The sequence below is a fragment of the Oryzias latipes genome, chromosome 20 (assembly GCF_053564925.1).
Source record: "Oryzias latipes strain Hd-rR chromosome 20, Olatipes_Hd-rR_3.1".
NCBI lineage: Eukaryota > Metazoa > Chordata > Actinopteri > Beloniformes > Adrianichthyidae > Oryzias > Oryzias latipes.
The window spans coordinates 24,735,076-24,754,100 of NC_136256.1; the positions used below are offsets into that span (position 1 = coordinate 24,735,076).

The 19,025-nt window shown below is 59.5% G+C and overlaps 2 protein-coding genes across 2 annotated transcripts in view; both read right to left on the minus strand.

Moving 5' to 3' along the window:
• Positions 1 to 19,025, minus strand: part of mettl4 (methyltransferase 4, N6-adenosine) — a 216,692-nt gene that overhangs the window by 136,368 nt on the left and 61,299 nt on the right. The window lies entirely within an intron of this gene.
• LOC144988406 (uncharacterized) lies at positions 4,746 to 7,089 on the minus strand. Its single transcript, XM_078938753.1, has 2 exons — positions 6,643 to 7,089; positions 4,746 to 6,560 (listed from the first exon to the last, which is right to left on the minus strand). Exon 2 carries the CDS (start codon positions 5,467 to 5,469, stop codon positions 4,873 to 4,875), a length of 597 nt encoding a protein of 198 aa, XP_078794879.1. The 5' UTR covers positions 5,470 to 6,560; positions 6,643 to 7,089; the 3' UTR covers positions 4,746 to 4,872.

Sequence of the window (19,025 nt, forward strand, 5' to 3'; positions counted from 1 at the left end):
ATACATTTTATTTTCACTCAACGATACAACAAAAAAAACAATGTGTAGGTCCCTCGAAGGACACCTGAAAACAATCAAACAAACGTGAAAAAGTCAAGTAAAAGTACAGAAACAAAGCCAGCCGAAGCAGATCTCAGTGTAGCGTAGCCGTGTCTCTGGGACATTCATCGACACACATACATGAGCATGTACGCTGCACCTTGGCGGGGGCCTCCGATCGAAGGGCTCCTCACTAGCACCGCAGGTGAGTGGAGACGATGAGGGGCGAAAGTCTGGCAAAGAGGTCGACCAGCGAGCTCTCGGAGGCGCCGTTACCGCACAGGCGTACGAGCGCGATGACGATCCTGTAATACACTTTGGTGAGTTCGGGCACGGGGCTCCGTGCTGCGTGTTTGGAGATCATTACGACGGGGGCCCATTTCAATAGACCCAAGGCGACCCGAGGGTCTGCGTCGTGAGTGTAGCACCTGCCGTCTCGGGACAGCTGCACTCTGTCGGGGCTCAGTAGGTCGACCCCCGCGACGTCGCGCAGCCCGGCCCTGCTCAGGTCCACGGTTAGCGGGGCTCTCGTGCAGTTGAACGCGACCACTTCGACCTTGTGGCTCTCGAACACTCTGACCTTCAGTCTCAGCGTCAGGTTTCGTATCAGGGAAGAAAGCGACTTGGAATCAGATGGAGGCCCCGGCAACGTCTGTTTTCCCCTTCGCGGCGGAGGGTTGCCGAACACCAGCAGGCCGAGCCCGCGGCCCGACTCGTATTTCGTCCCCGTGAGGCTCGGCTCGGCCCGCCACGTGGACCTCTCGGCCGTGTACTCCTCGAACGCGAAGTAGGCGCTGTCCAGGGTGAGCCTGCTGGGTACAACGGCTCTCCCCCGGCCCGCTCTCTCACTCAGGATCCCCAGGGCCCCGCTGAGGATCCCGACGGGGTCCCTTGAGGAGAGGAGGCTTATCGAATCCGCCTCGCGAAAGCCGCATCTGCCCAAAACCTCGATACAGAGCGTGAGCAGGCCCTCGTTTCGCGCCCCGAAAAAAGGACCACCGCGACCAAAGTGCTTGGCGAGGTAAGCCACCGGGTCGATCAGCGCGCAGCCTCGGCAGATCAGCAAGTCGTCCAGATTTAACGCGCGCGTGGGGAGCTTCTCTGCCTCCAAGGCCTGGTGAAGTGTCAGGAGCACCTGAGCGGCGAAGGCGTCAGCTGAGAAAGGCGCGTTCTCGAGAGTCCACTCGGATGCTTTCTTGCAGTCAGCGAACATGGGAGCGTACTGGAACACCACAACGCCGTCGCAGCTCTCCGAGCTCCTGCACAGGCCTCGGATCGGGCCCGCGAACAAGTCCGGTCGCTGCTCCGTGACAGCAATCGAGAGCTCGACGACGTGCTCTATGAACCTCTCGGCGTCCTCCGGAGATGCCTGGGTGAGGATGGCCATCTTTGTGTCGACCTCTCCCTCGCAGCATCCGCTTTTGCCTTTCACGATGACCCGGGGACCTCCCGCGGGCGAGCTGGCCGAAGCGGAGCAGGGGTCTGGCTCTGGAGACCCGATCCGCATCCGCGCGAAGGTGAGTCTCTCCGGAGACCGCCCGACACGGCCCGAGTCTTCCTTGGCGACCTGGGATGAAGCGCTGGCCTTTCTCGAGTACCACACGTAAGGCTGTATGTAACCCGGAGCCAGTCTTATCACGTCGACCCCGTAGAAGATCTTGCTCTCGGATCGGAATGTGGTAGCGAGAGAAGAGGTGTCTGGCACCCGGAAAGCGGGGGGTTCGCAGTCCTCGCAAGCCACCGCGTCACAGGCTCTGTAGCAGCCGGCTCCGATGTTCGTCGGGATCTCCCTCGCCGGAACCGAGACAGCATCCGCGCCCAGGTCCCGATACCTCGGGAGTTCGAGCAGCTCAGACGCCGACCACCTTTCCTGGGGGAACAACGTGATGCACGCCGCCCCGATGGCGACGAACTCCGGATCTGGGCCCGTTCGACCGGACGCCCTCGCGGCCGCGGCTTCCAGCTTCTTCGCGACGTCTCTAGTCCGCGGCCTCGAGCGGAATTGCCGCCGCAGCTCCTTGGCGTCCAAGCTCTTCATGTAATACGAATCGAAGGCGGCTTCCGAGGTAGGCTCGTACGTGCCTAGCAGCTCGGACAAATTCCTCGCGTAGGTCCTGCTGCAAAAACCTTCCCGCTGACCTGACGCCCTGTGGCCGATCAGGGGCGCGCCGCTGTACAGCTCCCAGATCATGCAGTACCAGCTGAACACGTCCGCCTGAGTGTCGGACTCCAGGCACCACAGCACCTCGGGAGCTCTGTTCGCACGGGTGCCCCTGGGCTGATCGGGAGTGGAGAAGTTGCACGCGGTGCCAAAGTCGCTGATCTTGAACACCAGTGGCAGGGGCCTCCTGCTTTCGGCGCGACACACCAGGACGTTTCTGTGCGTAATGTCCCTGTGCTGGATGGCTCTCGACCGCAGGTGGTCCAGGGCGCGCAGAACGTCCAGTTCGACCAGGGGCACGTACCTCGTCTCGGTCCCCATGTGCGCCGAAAACTCGTGCAGGGAGCACGCTGCCTCCTCCATCAGGGATACGACCCTGCCACCCAAAGGGTACCCGGGGGCCTCGCACCACAAGCCCCCGAATGTCCGCAGCACGTTCGGGTGCTTGATGGAGGCTCCGATCAGGACCTCCTCCATCTGGGTCGCGACGTGCGCATAGCGCTTGAACTCGTCCTCCACCACGGGCAGGCTCCAGTTCAGCATTTCGGGGAAGAGGTTGACCTTGGCAACCAGCCCCTCCTCGATGCGCACCGTGACGCCGAACCCGCCGCGGCCCAGCACGGACTTCCCGTCGCGCAGCAGGGACTCGAGGTCGACCGCCGTCGCGGACGCCGTCTCCGGGACGGCGCGTAACGTCCATTTTTCAGACGAGCGGGTGGGCGCCTCTGGCTCGCTACGCCGTCCGAAACTGTCAGCTGTCACAATCGGCGTCGTTGGAGGCACGGTGTCGTACCTCTCTGGTCTCAGGCTCCTCAGCACGGGAGCGCTCCCCTGCTCCTTGGGTCTTATTGAGCACTCGCAGCCCCGGGCAACGCGGCGAGCGACATACTCGAAGCCTCCCGCGCCCAAGATCGCGTTTGCGGCCGCGCACAAGGACCTCACCTCGTCGTTTTTCTGAGATGGGGCGTTTCGCCCTACAGTCGAAAACAGGACCAGAGAACCGTCGCGACCCAGGAACCAGGTCCTCTCTACGCACACCACCAAACGCTCCGTGGTCTCTCGGACGCGAGGTTTCGCGTCCACGCTGCATATCTCTACCTTGTCCGTGTCCACGCCGCATAGCCCGCACAGTCTCGTGAGCCAGGCGACTAGGTTTTCTCTTCCCCGGCGAGGTTCGCACGGATCGAAGCTTTTAGCTCCCAGCCACTCCAGCGCTCCAGGAGCGTCGCTGCAACAAAGAGTCTTAACATGATACAAGCGGTGCTCTCCCAGCAGTCCGAGAAGCCTCCGAGTGCACCGTCCGCCGTCCTCCATGCTTTGCGCGCCCGAAGGGGGCTCTCGGTCAGTTTATAAAATGAACTCAGAAATGAGACAGAAAATCGCGTTTTCTCCCCACGCCTCGGTATTCCTTTTCGAGTGCCTGATAGTGGCAGGGGCGCCCGCCACTGGCCTGCTGCAGAACGAAGTGGTCAGCAAGCACAGACCCACGCTTCAAAAGAGCCTCGAGCTTCTGAGGGACATGTGGACGAGGTCTGACGCGCTGCACGTGTGTCAGGACGACCTGATCTCGCTCCATCGGATGGAGTGCGAGAGCGCCGGGCACGCCGGCGCCAAGGTCCCGAAATGCATCGCCGTGGACCATCGCAAGTTGTCCAGGTACTACGTGTACCTGCTGTTTCGCTACAGCGTGAGCTTCGCATCGTCCGATCGAGGGGGCTTCATTTACAACAGGTTTCGAGCGTGGGGTGCTGGCGCCGGAGCGGTCGAACCCCTGAGAGACATCCCCCACGCTTGGTTGCCTCCGTTCCAGTCGCCCGCCCCGTCAGCTCCTCCGGAGGAATCTGACTTTGCGCAGCTTTCTCGAGCGGGCAAGCTCCGGGCGCAGACGAGAGGGCCCGGTCGTCACGCCGAAAGGGTTGACCCGAGCGAAGCTGTGGAAAGCGGATGGCGTGAAGCGGACGAATCGAGGTTTGACAGAACAGAGCGAGGGAGAGTGCCTGTTCGCAATGGATGTCGCTCGAGTGCGAAGGAGTTCTCCTCGACAAGGCACGGTCAGGGAAGGGAGGTGAAACAAGGCGGCAGGGGCTACCGCGAAGACAGCGATCGTGACTCGACAGTCGACAGCGGGCGGGAATGTTGAAGTGGCGACCGGATTTGTAGATTTATTCCCCTTTGCTGTCTGTTATGTATGGAAAAAATGAAATAAAATAAAATTTCTGTGCACTCTCCTCGTTCGTCTCTACTTCTTACACTTTCCGCGCTGCCTGGCCGTTATGGCAGGTAGGATGCAACGTCTGTTTGAGCAGATCTCTTCTGCACACAGAAAATACGGTGGAAGGGGCACATGAGCTTTCTCAAGGTCTAGGGACATACTTTACCTCTCTGACCAAAAGTCTTCATGCTTGTCCAACAGTGCACACCTTTATGTTGTGTGTGTTTTTGTGTGCTTGTCTTTTGTGCATGTGTGTGTGTAACTTGCTCCTCAGTATTCAATCGAGTTAAAGATGGGGTCGAGACAGAAAAAACAAAACAAACAAAAAATCAGTCAAGGAGCAACACCCCAGTCAAGGAGTCTTTATTTTGAAATGGAACACAGGAACGTAGAATTCAATTCAAACAAAACCAGGTTCACATCGTTTGGTAAAACGAGTGCACAGCCCGTGACTGTAAAACTAGGGTTTTCTGGGCTCATCCTCGTCAGACGTGCTGTCGACGTATATGTCTCCCGTGCGCCTGAAATGTGACTTGGCTTGGGCGAGTCGCATCTTCTTGCTGGTGAATCTTGAGGTTATGGGCCTCGTGCCGCGATCCACGCATGCTGGCTCAGATTTCTCGGGTTGAGCTGGCGCGCTCGTGGATTCCGTTGCTCCCGTCTGCGTGGTGCGATCGTAATAGATCCTGCCGTGCTTACTCTGGTAGTAATTGCGACGGTACTTTGCGCGCCAGAAGACGCAGTTGCAGCATTCGCAGTCGATTTCATGGTTCCCGAAACCCCAAAGGTGGGCCGGGAAAATTTCTTTGTCGTCGTAGGACTCCACGCTTTCTCCGCCAGACTCCAGCTCGCTGCTGTCGCTCCCGGACTGACGAGACTCTTTGATCCGTTTTTTCAAGTAAGCCATCATGGCCCGATCGTTGTCAGAATCTGACTCGGAATCCTCCACGCTGGCCTGCGGCCCTTCGGGCGAGGTCCCAGTATTGGTCCCGATGGTCCGGCGTCTTGGGACAAACCGCCGTCCTGCGTTGACTTCCTCATCCGAGTCGACGTCCATGCTGCCTGTGAGAAAATTGGATTTTCTAGAAAGGACTGTTTTAATAAAAACGTTCGGTTGGTTCGTTCCCTTCAGTTTCCTGCACACAGAAATGAATGAATAAGACTCAGAGACAATACATAGCTACAGTGAAGATTTACCCCGCACAAAACAGCACAGATTTGTACGCAGGGTTACAGACAGAGGAACATGATCTCAAAGTCTGAACAAAGACACTCATAAAAAGGTTCGGTTTATATACCTAGCATTTACTTATTCAGAAGATGGTCCGAGGGTCTATGGTGTGAAAAACCCACCCACATGCTGTTGCAGGCTAGACACTCGAAGGTCATAAAGCTTCAAGTGCCAGATCTCTCTGATGTTCTCATAGACATTTGCCAGAGCACAAACACCAGGACACACAAAAAGTGAAAAAGGGAGGATGAGGAGAAACTGTGACAACAATATCTCTGCTGTGCTGTCTTAGGATGTAATATAATTTTGAGATGATAATACTGAATCAAGTTTAAACCATTTGTGTAGTAAAAGGTAAAAGTGAATGTAATAAAAGTAAAGATTGAGTTTCTAACTATTCTGTTTCTAATTATTCCTAACACTGCATGTCTCTGAATTCCTGGCTGTTTGCAAGACGATAGGAGGAGAGAAGCCAGCCCCTCCGCTTAAATATTTAACAGGCACACCTTTCCTAAGAAACCTCTTCCCCCACCCACACCCTTTCAGGGGCAGGCACTTGACAGGCTCTGCAGATGAGAGCAAACCTGTTGCACTGTCTCTGTTGTACCTTGTATCTCTGTCGCTTGGAAAGTTTCTAAGTAGTATTCTTTTTGTTTTGTTTTGTTTTTTGTTTCGTTTTCCTCATTTGCTTCTCTCGAGTTTCCAGACCGAAACACTCTCTTCGTTAGAATGGACATCACTCCGGTATCTGGAGGGAGCGCTGGGAGCGACTCGGACTCGGATGTCATGTACATCGAATCTGCCCCGGGGAACAAAATGACCTTCGATCCGGTGAGGGGAGCGACGCTGCTCGACCTGGCTGCGTACGTTGTGGCAGCTCCTGAGAAGCCGAGAGCTCTGTGCCGCGGGCCGAATTTCTCACCCGTGCCTCTGGGACGGCCCTGCGCGACGGTGCCGGTGATGGGAGACGGCAACTGTTTCTTCAGGGCCGTCAGCTACTTGGTCTGCGGCAGGGACGACTACCACTACAAGATCAGAAGCTGGTGCGTCAGGGAAATGAGTTCGAATAAAGAAAAATACAGAGATTTGCTGCGCTCGCAGTACTCGAGCGTGGAGCAGTACATTCTCGAAAGGAGGCCGAAGGATCGGGGTGTCTGGGCCACCGAGGTGGAAATCGCAGCGCTGGCCAACGGCTGGGACGTGAACGTGTACACGCACAACCACGGAGGGTGGGTAGTCTACAGTCCGGACGGCAGGCCTCGGTCGAACGAGCTGCCCGGGATATACGTGCAGAATCAGTTGGGCCACTACGAACCCATCGTGTGCGTGAAGGACCCGAGCGGCTCGGGTTGCTACGGGTTCTGCCGCCACACCTTTGTCGGCGAGTGCCGTCAGGCAGTCTCAGAGCCGCTCCGCTGCATCGCGAGAGGGCTCCGGGATTCAAAGTTCACCACGTCTCAGAAACCCGGAGAGGCGGACGAAGAGAAAGTAGGGGAAGGGAGGAAAGAAAAAGAAGAGGAAGAATATGAAGATGTAGAAATGGATAAAGAAGAAGAGTGTATCATCAACGGGGAGGATGGCTCCCAGCTGCTCGTACCTAGCACCATGTTCTCGAGGAAAGCAGTTGAAGTGAACATGGAAGAGCTCTACTCTGACTCTGACACGCTCGTCCAGAACTGGTTGAGCGTCATGCGTTCTTGGAAGGGTTTCCTGAACTGGCTGGACGATCGCTGGTGGGGCTCCGTGTCTCGAGATGACATAGCTACGTTCTTGAGGAGCGAGAAGGGGCGATGCGCCGTCGTGGTCTCGGAGCCCCTGGAGCCGAAGATCGGAGCGCTGTGCTCCGTGACGAAGCAGGGCAGTTCGGACGCAGTGCTGACGACGGAGATCGCGATGGAAAGGGGACTTTACGTGTGCAAGGAGCTCAAGGGCTACTACGATGACCCGAGGGACATCGTGCTCCTACTGGGATGCGAGCGAACGGTGGCTCGCAAGCCCTCCAACGTGACGTCCTCGCAACGGAGCTTTTTCGCCGACGCGAGGATACCAGAGCGGCTGCACAGGCTGATACGAGGCCCCATGGGCAAGGTTTGGTGGGGTACGTACACCAACTTGGCCCAAGTGCCAAAGCTGACGTATCCCCTCACGGCTCTGCAGCGACAGAGGAGGCCGAGCGCCATGATCGCTCTGACGGACGTGAAGGAAGAAAGGGGTCCCGGGTACTTGTTCGAAATCATGTACTTGAGCAAACGAAACGGGGGCTACGGACTGCTCATCAACAAGTGCAAGGTCGTGTTCGGCATCCGTGGGTTTACCGTGGTGTGCGGACCGAGGGACAAAAAGTGCCTCGCTTATCACATGGACATGGAGGCCCTGGTGTACGGGCTCAGCCGGCTAAAAAGGCTGATTTTTCTTTCCAAGTGAATGTCTGCACATGATATTAGACAATTGTGCTGTCACCTTCACCTTTAGATGCCTCCGTGGGTCAGCTCTGCCCAGCGCGAGAGGCTGCGTTATTATTTTTTTTCTCGTTTTCTTTTCTCTGTCCATGTGGTTGTGTGCACAAAATAAATGAGTGCGTGAGACCAAACATATTCTTTCTGTCTTTGATTTTTATTGTCACCTTGGCGTTTAGAGCACAGTGCAACCGGTAACACACAATAAAGCATAACCCTCAAATAAACCACGGGACACACTTAGTCGTTGTCAAAATTGCACAAATCCACTGTGGTGAGGTGGCGTTTCTTAGAGCAGAAGTCCAAGGGGAATCGTCTGAGCAAGGCGTCGCAGCCGAGCCGAGTCACGGCCGTGTGCATGTCCAGCAGGTCCTGTGGGCAGTCGGTGCCTCGGTGCCGTGCCTTCACGTTGCTGTACACGTCCAGCACGCTCTGACCGTACAGCAGTGTGAGAGTGAGGGAGCCCGTCACGTGTCCCACCTTCTCCGCGGGGCTCTCGACCAGCACCTTCAGACCGGGCTCGTGTTTGTCGACCGCCACGAAATTGCCGGCCTGGTCGCTCAACGTGTCATACAGGGAAACGACAAAGTTTATCAGCGGGTTGGGAAACAGTTCCACTTCTCTGTTGCCCCGTTTCAAATAACGCCCGACCCCCGAGTTCGCAAACGCGGCCTGGATCGCTCGGTCCACGAGGCTCGTGTTGTCTTCGTACGCAGTCCTGAGGAGCGAAATCACACTCCTGTACGTTTGAGACTTCGGACTCGTCGAGCCCGACCGCTCGGGCACGCACACGTAGCCGTCGACGCACAAGGGCAACGACAGGGACGGGTTGCCGGGCTGGGTCACGATGACCGTCGCCTCACATTGTCCCTTGCACAGCTCGCAGGCGTAGGTGAAGTGTTCCGAGGACAAACAGCCTTTCATGGCGTCGAGGGAGCGCCTCGCCCCATCCGAGGCTCGCACCCCGCCCGACATCATGAAGGCCAGAACGTTCAAGAGAGCCTGTCTGTTGTCGTCGTCGTGCGTGGACGGCGTGTGGCAAAAAGGATCAGTGTCTGTCCCCGCCGCCCTGATCCGGACATCCTTTCCGTTCAACTCCACTTCCCACGCGGACGAGAGTCTCGAGGGGTCGTTGGTGACCACCCTGCTCTTGGCGTAGTTGAGCACCGCAAACTTTGCCGGTATCCTTTCGAAGGTGTCTCTCTTGTACGCCCGCAAGCTCATCTGTTCGATCACAAACATGGGGCCGCATCCTTCGAAAGGCGAGATGAGATCCCGCAGGTCGACGGCGAACAGGAGGGGCTGTTTCGACACGCTGTCCTTAGCCACGTCGTGACAAAAGACGTAGGTCTTCTGACTGAAGGCCATCTCGTCCGCTCCTGGTCGCTCGCTCGCTCGGGGTCCTCCGCACCTCGGTTCAGTTAGTCTGCCCAGTTCACGTCCCCGGACCGCGACCCGTTTGCCGCTCGGGCGCCGTCCCCTTTCTCAACGGAGCCACCAGGCTTCGTTGACGCAACGCCCCAGCTTCCTCTTACCGTTGTCTCCGTACACACTGCGCAGGAGCGTCCGGCCCGACACCTTGTTTGCGCACAGGTATCTGAAAAAGTCTTTGCAACCGGCGCAGTGATACGTGACTCCCGCGGTCCCTCCGAGAGAGGCCCTGTCGCGGGCCGTCCTTTTCTGTCCCGTTGGCGGCGCTGGACGCACGAGCCACTTTTTGCTCTTGAAGTCCTCTATCCAGGCTCTCAGGGCATCGGGGTCTTCTGTCGTGTACGGCATGATGCGCAGCGTCGAATTGGGCTCCCTGGCGACGACAGAGGAAAACGCGTCGGGCGATCTCACGTGCAGCGCGAGCAACGTCTGGTAGAGAAGCCCCGCGAGGTCCACCAGGGCCCTCTCCGAGGCTTCGCTCTTCGAGATGGACAGCGATCCCTCCGAGCCGGCGAGGCCCGCGTCGACCAACAGGCACGTCGGCAGGCGGAGGGCTATGCGCTCGCCCGAGAGCCCTTCGCCTTCGTCCGAGGTTCCCACGCGCACGACGCCTTCGCGAGTCAGCAAGGCCAGCGAGCGGCCGAGCTCTCCGATCAGGCCGGCGTACACCTCGCGGGGCACCAGCGCGAGATCTTCCTCCAGGACCCTGCGACAGGCTTCCAGTTTGTCCCCCGTGAGGCGAGGCGCAGCCCGACGGAGAGCCCTCAGGCGCTCAAGCTCGCGGAGGCCGCACGCCGGCTCCATGTGTTCCGGACAGACGTTCATCAGCGCGTTGAACGCGGCCGTAGCTCTGCTCAGGCGCTCTCGGACGGCGGAGAATGACAGGATCAGGTGCCTCCTGCAGTCTGCCAGGATCTCGAGCTCGTCCGCGCCGCTCCCGTACATGCGTCGCGGAAGGCAGTAGTCCACGATGCAGTGGGCCACCAGCTTCCCGGATCGGCCGACGAGCTCACGGTCTGCCTTGTGCGCCGTCAAGACCCTGGCGTCGGCGAAGCACTGGCTCTGAGGCTGACAGGGGTGAGGGACCAAACGGCCCGCCGAGGCGCTCCGGGCGCCGGCCTCGCCGTCGCCGCCTCGGGCGTGTTTGTCCGAGAGGCAGGCGAGGGACCCTCCGAACATCGCGGTCGTGCACCCCGAGGTGGCCTGCAGGTTGAGCGGGTACCTGTAGAAGGTGGCTTCGATGGGGCTGCACTTGTAGAACTCCTCGCACTCCACGGGTTTCACAGAGAGCCCGGTTATCCTCTGCAGCCACGTGCGGACGATCTCCACGTACGTCGTCTTCACGCCTGACTTGCTCGCTTTGAAACGTTCCAGCGTCTGTTGGCTGAAGTGCTTGTTTTTCGCCGATTTGACGAGGGCGCTCCAGGGAAAGAAGCCCGCTCCCATCTTGGACGCGATGAGCTCGGAGGCTCGGCACGCGAGCAGGTCCCTGAGCACTCCGTGTCTGCTCGAGAACAGGTGGTTCATGCAGTACGCTCCGTCCTTGTACAGGGCTCTCGCCGTGACGACGCCGGAACCCGGCCTCGCCAACGTGACGGAGACGGCCGAAAATCCGCCGTCCAGTTTCAGCTCCGTTACGCGCAGCACCCTGTGGCCTACGAGGAGGGCTTGCGCTCGATCCAGCTGCTCCCACCGCCCGCGGCCGTCCACGGTGAGCTCGCTCTCCGGGTACAGCACGAGGTCCCCCTCCGATAGCCGATGCCACGGTAGGGTGGAGAAGCAGGAGAGTCCGCGGGGCTCCAGCTTGACGCAGTCTCCCCTCATGACGCAGGCCACGAAAGTGTCCGCGACGGCGGAATCGCAGGGCGAGCGCAGGCTTTTTACAGCGGAGAGTCCTCTGATCTTGACCGTCGAGGAGGACATGCGGCCCCTCCCATCAAGGTTGTGAGTGAGAGACACGTAGCTCTTCTTCGCCACGTGGCAGTACACCGAGCTGCTGTACTCGTATTCCAGCTTCACCCGCCGGTCCTTCACGAAGGGCCTCGTCACGTCCAGGAGGCTCCGGGAGTCCGGAGTTTGCGCCACGTACACGGGGTAGCCCTCCTCCGTGAAGGCGCCCTCGGGGTCTCTGATCACCGCCACCGGCTCGTTGCCCCTCTCAATGGTGTACATCCTCTTCAGAGTGTCCTCCACCAGCGCCAGGTGCACGTATCGGAGGAAACCCGGTACCTCGGAGGCAGCGCGTTCGAATTTCGCCCCCAAGGCCGCCAGGGAGGCCGCCGCGAAGTTCCGAAGCCGCTCGGTCTCGAGCTCCGGGGACTCCCCGTCGCCCGGCTGTTCGTCCGACACGTCGCTCTCGGGCAGGTCGTCCGGCCCGTACCCCGCGGACACCATCACGCTGTCCGTGTCCCCGTACATGACCGGGCAGCGGTTTTTGTAAAAAGTCGACACGCAGTCGTTCACCACCGATATCTGTCTCCTGCCGTGTCCCGATATGAGGGACCCGCAGGGTGGGGGAGCGGTCCCGTAAAACGAATTGGCCATGACTTTGCACTCTGCCTCCTGCACCTTGTAGTACGCTCGCTCCGCGTCGCAGAGGGCCGGGTCCTTAAGCTTGGCCTTGAACTCGTCCCGCCTGTTGAGGTAATGCTCCACGGAGGAGGAGAAGACGGCCGGCGCCCGCTCGAAGACGGCTCGGTCCGCGTCGTACCGGAGGATCAGCGTCGCGTACTCGAAGCCTTCGGCCTCCCACTTGTACACGACCCATCCGGAGAGATCGTGGGGGAAGGAGCGCGGAGGCCAGGGCACGGTGGTCTCTGGAGAAATGTTGAGCGCGCACATGATGGACGGGTACATGCTGGCGAAATCGAAGGCCAGCTCCAAGCCCATGCCGGGCCCAGAGTAGTGGAGGCCCGAGAGGGGTTCGCACACGGACCCTCCCTTCCACGTGTCCTCGCCCGCTCCGTCGAGCCCCGGCGGTGAGGCGTCCCAGGGCTCGCGGCTGCTCAGCTCTCTGCCCGAGGGTCCCGCCCTGACCCTCAGAGTGTCGAGCACGTACTTGAGCTGGGGCATCTGGACCGAGTGGATGCTCTGAACGAAACCGCCAAAGTTGTCTCCCCGCCCGTGCACCACCACGTCTATGTTGAGCGTGATCCTGCACCTGTGGAACAGCGCAGACGCGGGCTTGAGCGCCTTGGCCATCCTCGAACACAGCTGCGAGTCCACCAAGTTGTACAGCAGCACGGCGAACAGTTCGGTCCCGCCGCGGTGGATCATGCCGTCCATCATCGAGTAGGGCACGTCGGTCAGCTTCCGCAGCTTACGTGGGTCTTTGGGAGGCAGTCCGCGCAGCTCTCGGTCTCTGGAAATCACGAAGGGCGCCACGTCGTTCAGCTTCATGCTCGTGCAGGCGAATCTGATCTCCCTGGTGCCCGCCATCCTGTACAGGTCCACGACTGTCATGCCGCAGCCGATCATCTTAAAGTGGCCCAGCTTGCCCTTGTCCTTGTTGAACTTGTCCACGTGTCGACACGCCGCTTCGACCTCGCGCTCGGTGAGCTTGCCTCCGGTCAGGCTCGAGCCCAGGGCGGTCAGCATCTCCTTGTAGATTTCCAAGTGGCGCACCGACTCGAAACGGAAAACGGGAGGCAGGTCTTCCGAGAGGTGCCTGGTGACAAAGAGCCCGTGCCAAGACCGGAGGATTTCAGCGCACCTTCTGCGGGTATCCTCGTCCGATCGCTCTGCGTAGTTGGAGTCCGCGTAGAAATGCACGCGCTGGTCGATGACTCTCAGGTCGAATTCCGCATTGTACACGTACAGGAGCTCCACGCCGTGGCGATCGAGCAGCCGCAGGGTCTGCTCTAGGAGCGCGAGCTCTCCGGCGCAGGGGTAGAAAAGGATCCTGGACGCGGACTCCAGTCCCACGGCCTCCACGAGCGCGCCATCGGGTTTCGGGCGTCCCTGGCCCTTTACCTTCAGTTTGTTGTAGACCACTATCAGTTGTTTCCTGTGACTCCCCGGCTCGGGCTTTGGGAGGTGCGAGTTCATCAGCACCAAGGACACGCATGTGATCTCGTGCTCCTGTCCCGGCATGTCACTGGCCAGGGCCGGTATGGACACCCGACAAGCCCCTCTGAGCGGGCCTTTCTTCAAGTCGCTCAGGATCTTGACCAGTTTGCTCCTGTACGCCGTCAAATCGGAAACCGTGCGCTCCGTGCAGTAGGGGAACCTGTGGGCGAAAAACTCGCACCTCAGGGAGCGATCGCGGAAGGCCTCGTCCACCACGGTCTCGATGTCAAGACAGGCGGCCCTGTAGACGTGCGGCGCGTGCACGGTGTCAAACAGCTTGGCCTCCTCTTCGGACCTCTCGTGGTCGTACACGAGCTCGCTTGGGACCAGGGTCCCGCCACACTTTTCCTCGGGCAAGAAATACACTCGTCCGTACATGACATCGCAGCACAGGGCCGGCGTGTTGCCGTCCCGTGCAACGTAGTAGCCGCTCTCTGGGTGGAAATCCCCAAACGTGAGAGCTCCTTTTACGGTCTCCATATATTTTTTGGCCAGCGCTATGCTCCCCAGCGGGAACGCAGCGGCCTTCACTTCCCTTTTCACATCGTCGTGCACCACTCTCACGTGAGCCGGCTCCGCAGCAAAGTGTTTGCGCCACTCTCGACTCACCCGCTCCCAGCTCTCACAGGCGTCGCCCTGGTCAGAGTCCAATTCCAAGTCATAGCCCACCACGGGCATTATGCCCACCACTTTGAAACACACTGTGGTGTACACCGTGGTGCCGTTGTGAGCCTGCAGCACCAAGCCCCTGCACAAGAGTGCCTCCTCCAACCTGTGAAACATCACAGACTTGACCATGAGCCCGATCAAACCTCTTTCCGAGGGCGATACTGCTCTACGTTTCGGAAAGATGTCGGGGAACAAATTCACGAAAGGAATGGGCCTATCCATCGTTCTCCTCAGAAAAAAAAAAAATGGGGGGTACAGTGAACTTAGACTGGACACAAGGTGTTTGGTTTATTTTTATTTTATTTTATTTATTTTTAAATTCCTTTTCTCTTCTATTTTCTTCTTCTTCTTTCTTATTCACCTCTTTTCTTTCTTCTTCTCAACACAGGTTCCCCTTGCTACACAGAAGGACTCCGACCGCCGCTGAAAGGGTCCGGCCACGATCTAAAATCTCCGACGTAGCAAAGACCAGCCCCGACCGCCAGCAAAACGATCCGATCGAAAAGAGGCAGCCTCTGAAAGTGTCCAACCCACAGCAAAAAACTGACGGGGATGCCCTGCCTCCAGACTCTGAGCGTTTCCCACCGCCTCAGTTGAAGTCAGACTGCTCACTTGGCCAGCCTACCGATGAGCTCGTGAGTGAGTGAGCCAGAGGCCGCCTCTGAAAGTGTCCAACCCACAGCAAAATCTGATCGAAAAGAGGCCGGCTGTGGGCGCCTCTGAAAGTGTCCAACCCACAGCAAAAAACTGACGGGGATGCCCTGCCTCCAGACTCTGAGCGTTTCCCACCGCCTCAGTTGAAGTCAGACTGCTCACTTGGCCAGCCTACCGATGAGCTCGTGAGTGAGTGAGCCAGAGGCCGCCTCTGAAAGTGTCCAACCCACAGCAAAATCTGACGGGGATGCCCTGCCTCCAGACTCTGAGCGTTTCCCACCGCCTCAGTTGAAGTCAGACTGCTCACTTGGCCAGCCTACCGATGAGCTCGTGAGTGAGTGAGCCACGCGCAGATCCAGATGTAGTGTTGGCAGCAGGTTCGCGCACACCACGAGCATGGAGTCTGACAAAAAGGCCCCGCAGAAGGAGCGAGCGGCGTTGCCCCACAGGGAATCTAACACCGCCGTGGTGCGAATGGTGGAACTCCCCACCGACAGGAGAGCTCTGTTCCTCGCGTTGGACACCGAAATGCTGCACGACGACGAGACGGTCGAGCTGGCTTTTCGGGCTCTGCCGCCCTGCGAAAGGTCTTTGGTGCAGCTGCTCCTCTACCTCACCTATTGCTGCAAAGGACAAGTCCTCCAGTTGACCTTGGAGGACCCGGACTTTTCGAGCATGTCGGCCCCCGTCAGGGAGGACTTTGCGCACGGAAGGCTTTTCTGTTTCGTGTTGGACATGAACGGGGGCGACTCTCCCGGAATTTCTAGCTTTGTGGCCGCTGGACGCGAGTCGGGTAAACGTCGCGGTCGCGAGGACGGCGACCCGGCCGAGTGCGTTTACGGCGGTGGTCTACTGCGTTTCGTGGAGGCGGACGCGAGCGTGTTCCGCAGTCCCGGGGCGAGCGGAGACGAGCCTTCCGACACCAGTGTGGACAGCGAGCCTGACGAGGGCGATGACGGCGACGAGGAGCCACACGACTGGACCGCCATCGACTACGAGCTTGGAGAGGAGGCCTACAACGCCTTCATGAGACTTCAGCTCGTCAGGCAGAAAGCTGTGTCGCTGAACAACGCTATGATCGTCATGAGAGACCCCAAGGGAGAACTGAACCCTGCGTTCGAGTGGTTAGACATTCGCAGCGATACGCTGAACCCCGACAAGATAGATCGGAAAAAGGTCAAGGAACTGCAGGGCTCGATGTACGTGCCCGCCTGCCAGGGCGGAAAGCAGACGACCGCGCTGCCCGAGGCGATCACCGGTCTGACGCTGAAGTCCTTGGCCGAGGCGATAGGGAGGATCACGGACACCGAGAGTCGGGACCAAGGCAAGGAACTCTTCGAGCGCCTGGTCTCGAGGCTCGCAGAGGACAACTGGAGAAGGCACAAAGTGGTGCAGAGGTACAGCTCGAGCATCCCAAACGACGCAAGATTCTTGGAGGAGGTGAGAGCCTTCACGCGAGCCCTCGCGGGCGGGACAGCGCCCCAAGTCTGCGTGGGTAGGCTCCTGGTGTTTAGGTACTCGATCGAAAGGCTTATAGACAGGGACAAACCCGACGCCTTCCTGAACTCCATGCTCCACAGGCACATGCCGGTGACGAAGCCTCGCATCTCGAGAGCGCTGCGAGAGATCAGGGCCAACCGCAGGACCCGGCACCTCGCTCGGCTGTTGACGGGCGGCCGCTGCCACTGCCCCTGCCCCCGGCCCGGCCCGGCCGTCGACCAGGATCGTCGAGGGAGGAGGTGCCGGGAAGACTGTCAGACTGCGTACGCGTGCTTCTACAACGTGTGCGAGCAGCACCCCTTCTCCGTGAGCAGGTGCGACTACAACCATTACTTTGCGCACCTGTACCCTCACCTGGGAAAACTCGAACGCCTGAGCAAGGACATGAAGACGAAATACGGAGGACACAGGCACTTCGAGAGCATAGCCAACATGGTCTTCGACATCCTCGCGAAGCGCCGTTCCTCGCACGCCGACGCGCTGTACGCGGGGCTCCGGGACCTGATGGGAGAAGGGATGCTCAACTCGCGCCTGTCTCTCGGCCGCGCTCTCCCCGACATACACGAGGAGCTGTGCCTGGAGTTCCCGGCTGAGGACTACTACGACGACTACGCCGAGGACCCGCGCTCGCTGAACCCGGTGAAGGTCTACGACCACGCGCTGGTGCGCTACATGTTCTCTGACAGCCTCCAGGTGGGCAGGCTATTTCAGGCCTCCACCACCTTCAACTACGTGGTGACCAACACCGCGCCCAGGTACACGATCGAACGGATCATGCTGTTCAACGTCACCGGGCCCGGGGAGGGCAAGAGCTACGCCAACAACGTGCTGAACTGCCAGTTCAGGCAGGTGAAGGGCTGCATAGAGACGCTCACGTCCTTCACCCCGCAAGCTTTCAAGTACAAGCAACAGAGGAAAGCTTGCGTGGTGATGATAGACGACGCTCACATCACCCACGAGAAAAACCTAAAGGCCCTGGACAAGGAGTCCAGCGTGATACCCAACACGTTCAAGAACCTGCTGGACACCAGCGTCTTGGAGAGCGACGTGGTGGGCAAGGACGCGTGCAGCGGAAAGGTGGACACCGTGAGGTATCACGCGGTGCACAACTGCGGGTTCGTGTGGAACACCAACACCCTGGGGTTCGTGAGCGACGCCTGGGCCGACCGCTGCGTGATCATGGAATCCGAGTTCTCGGCGCACGTGACTCGGACGCGCAGCTCGAAACAGCTGCAGGACACAGTGGAGAAGCGATCCATGGACAAGGTGGCTGCCGTCTGCCTGTACAGGCAGAACCTGGTGCAGTCGGCCACCATGATCGCCGAGTCCGAGATCATGCAGTTCGACAGGAGGTTCGACGCAGCCAGAGACGCCTGCGTCGAGGCCATGTACGCCAGTCACGTCGTGTGCGCGGGAGCCTTGAGCAGACGGGTGTCCTTCTGCATAAACCAGCTGGTCTTCGCCGAGGCCATGAAACTGGCCTGCCACTTTGTGTTCGACGTGTGGGTCCCTCCGTGGACGGAGGTGCCAGACGAGGGGAGCTTCCCGGACCTCCGCGGCTTCTGGACGCAGCTGAACAGGAACAGACTGAGGGCCCTGGACAGGCTGTCTTTCGGACAGATCTGCCTGGAGACCAACGCGGCGTTCAAGCTCTGCGCGGCCGCCTGCCTGCCGGACATTTGCCCCCGCGTGCTGGACGCGCAGGGACGCTTCGCGTGCAAGGCGCTGGGCCGCCTTCTTTGTCAGGTGCGGGAAAAGGGCCTGAAGACCGCCGTCAAGGACGGTCAGATGTGCATTTCGGGCGTCGATTCTTTGAGTTTTTCGGGCCCCGAATTTAGAGGCGGCAACGACGCCGCTCACGAAATGCTCCAGCTTTGCTCGAACTGCACGTTTCCCGAACGTGGCGGGACGGGTCCCAGGAGCCGCAGGCTCTGCTCGTACAAATGCGCCCCCTCTCAGAACACGCAGCAGGGCAGGCGTGGACACGCTCGGCCCAAAAAGGTGAGCTCCGTCACCCTTTCTCTCGAAGCGGTCTACGACATGCTGGCTCTGTACGCGCCCGAGGCGCACCGGGGCTTCTGGGACCAGCTGGGCGAAGCGATGATGGACGCCTATGACAACGAAACGGTCGAAAAGACCAACGCGTTCGGGACCGCACAGGCCGACGGGGACGAGGAGATGGATCGGAGCGCTAGACTGGTGTTTTCCCTGGACTTCGGCGACGACCCGGTTCGCTCCCTGATACTCGAGGCGACGGCGGGAGTGGATCCTCTGAACGAGCTCTCGTTCAACAAATGCGCCATCGGGGGACAGCTCTTTCGCTGCACTGCGCCCTTGTACTACGGAGGGCTGGTGGCGAGAGCCTTCAGGCTCAGGGGAGACGACCCGCCGTGGGGATCTCTGGACCCTCTGCACGAGAGGGAGTCCGAGAGAGGCCCGGCGGACACTTTTCACGGGCCTCGCTTGAGCGTCTACTCGCCGGAGTACTCGGGCCTGCCGGTGAAAAACGTGAGCTCCTTCTGCGCCACGCGAACCGTGTACCACCAGGAGCGAATTCTGCTGAGGGAGGAAGACGGCACCCGCCGGCCCGTCGTCGAGCTGGAA

Bases quoted from the DNA above. Each gene is read 5' to 3' on its own strand.
- LOC144988406 (XM_078938753.1), bottom strand. From the start codon at position 5,469: ATGGACGTCGACTCGGATGAGGAAGTCAACGCAGGACGGCGGTTTGTC.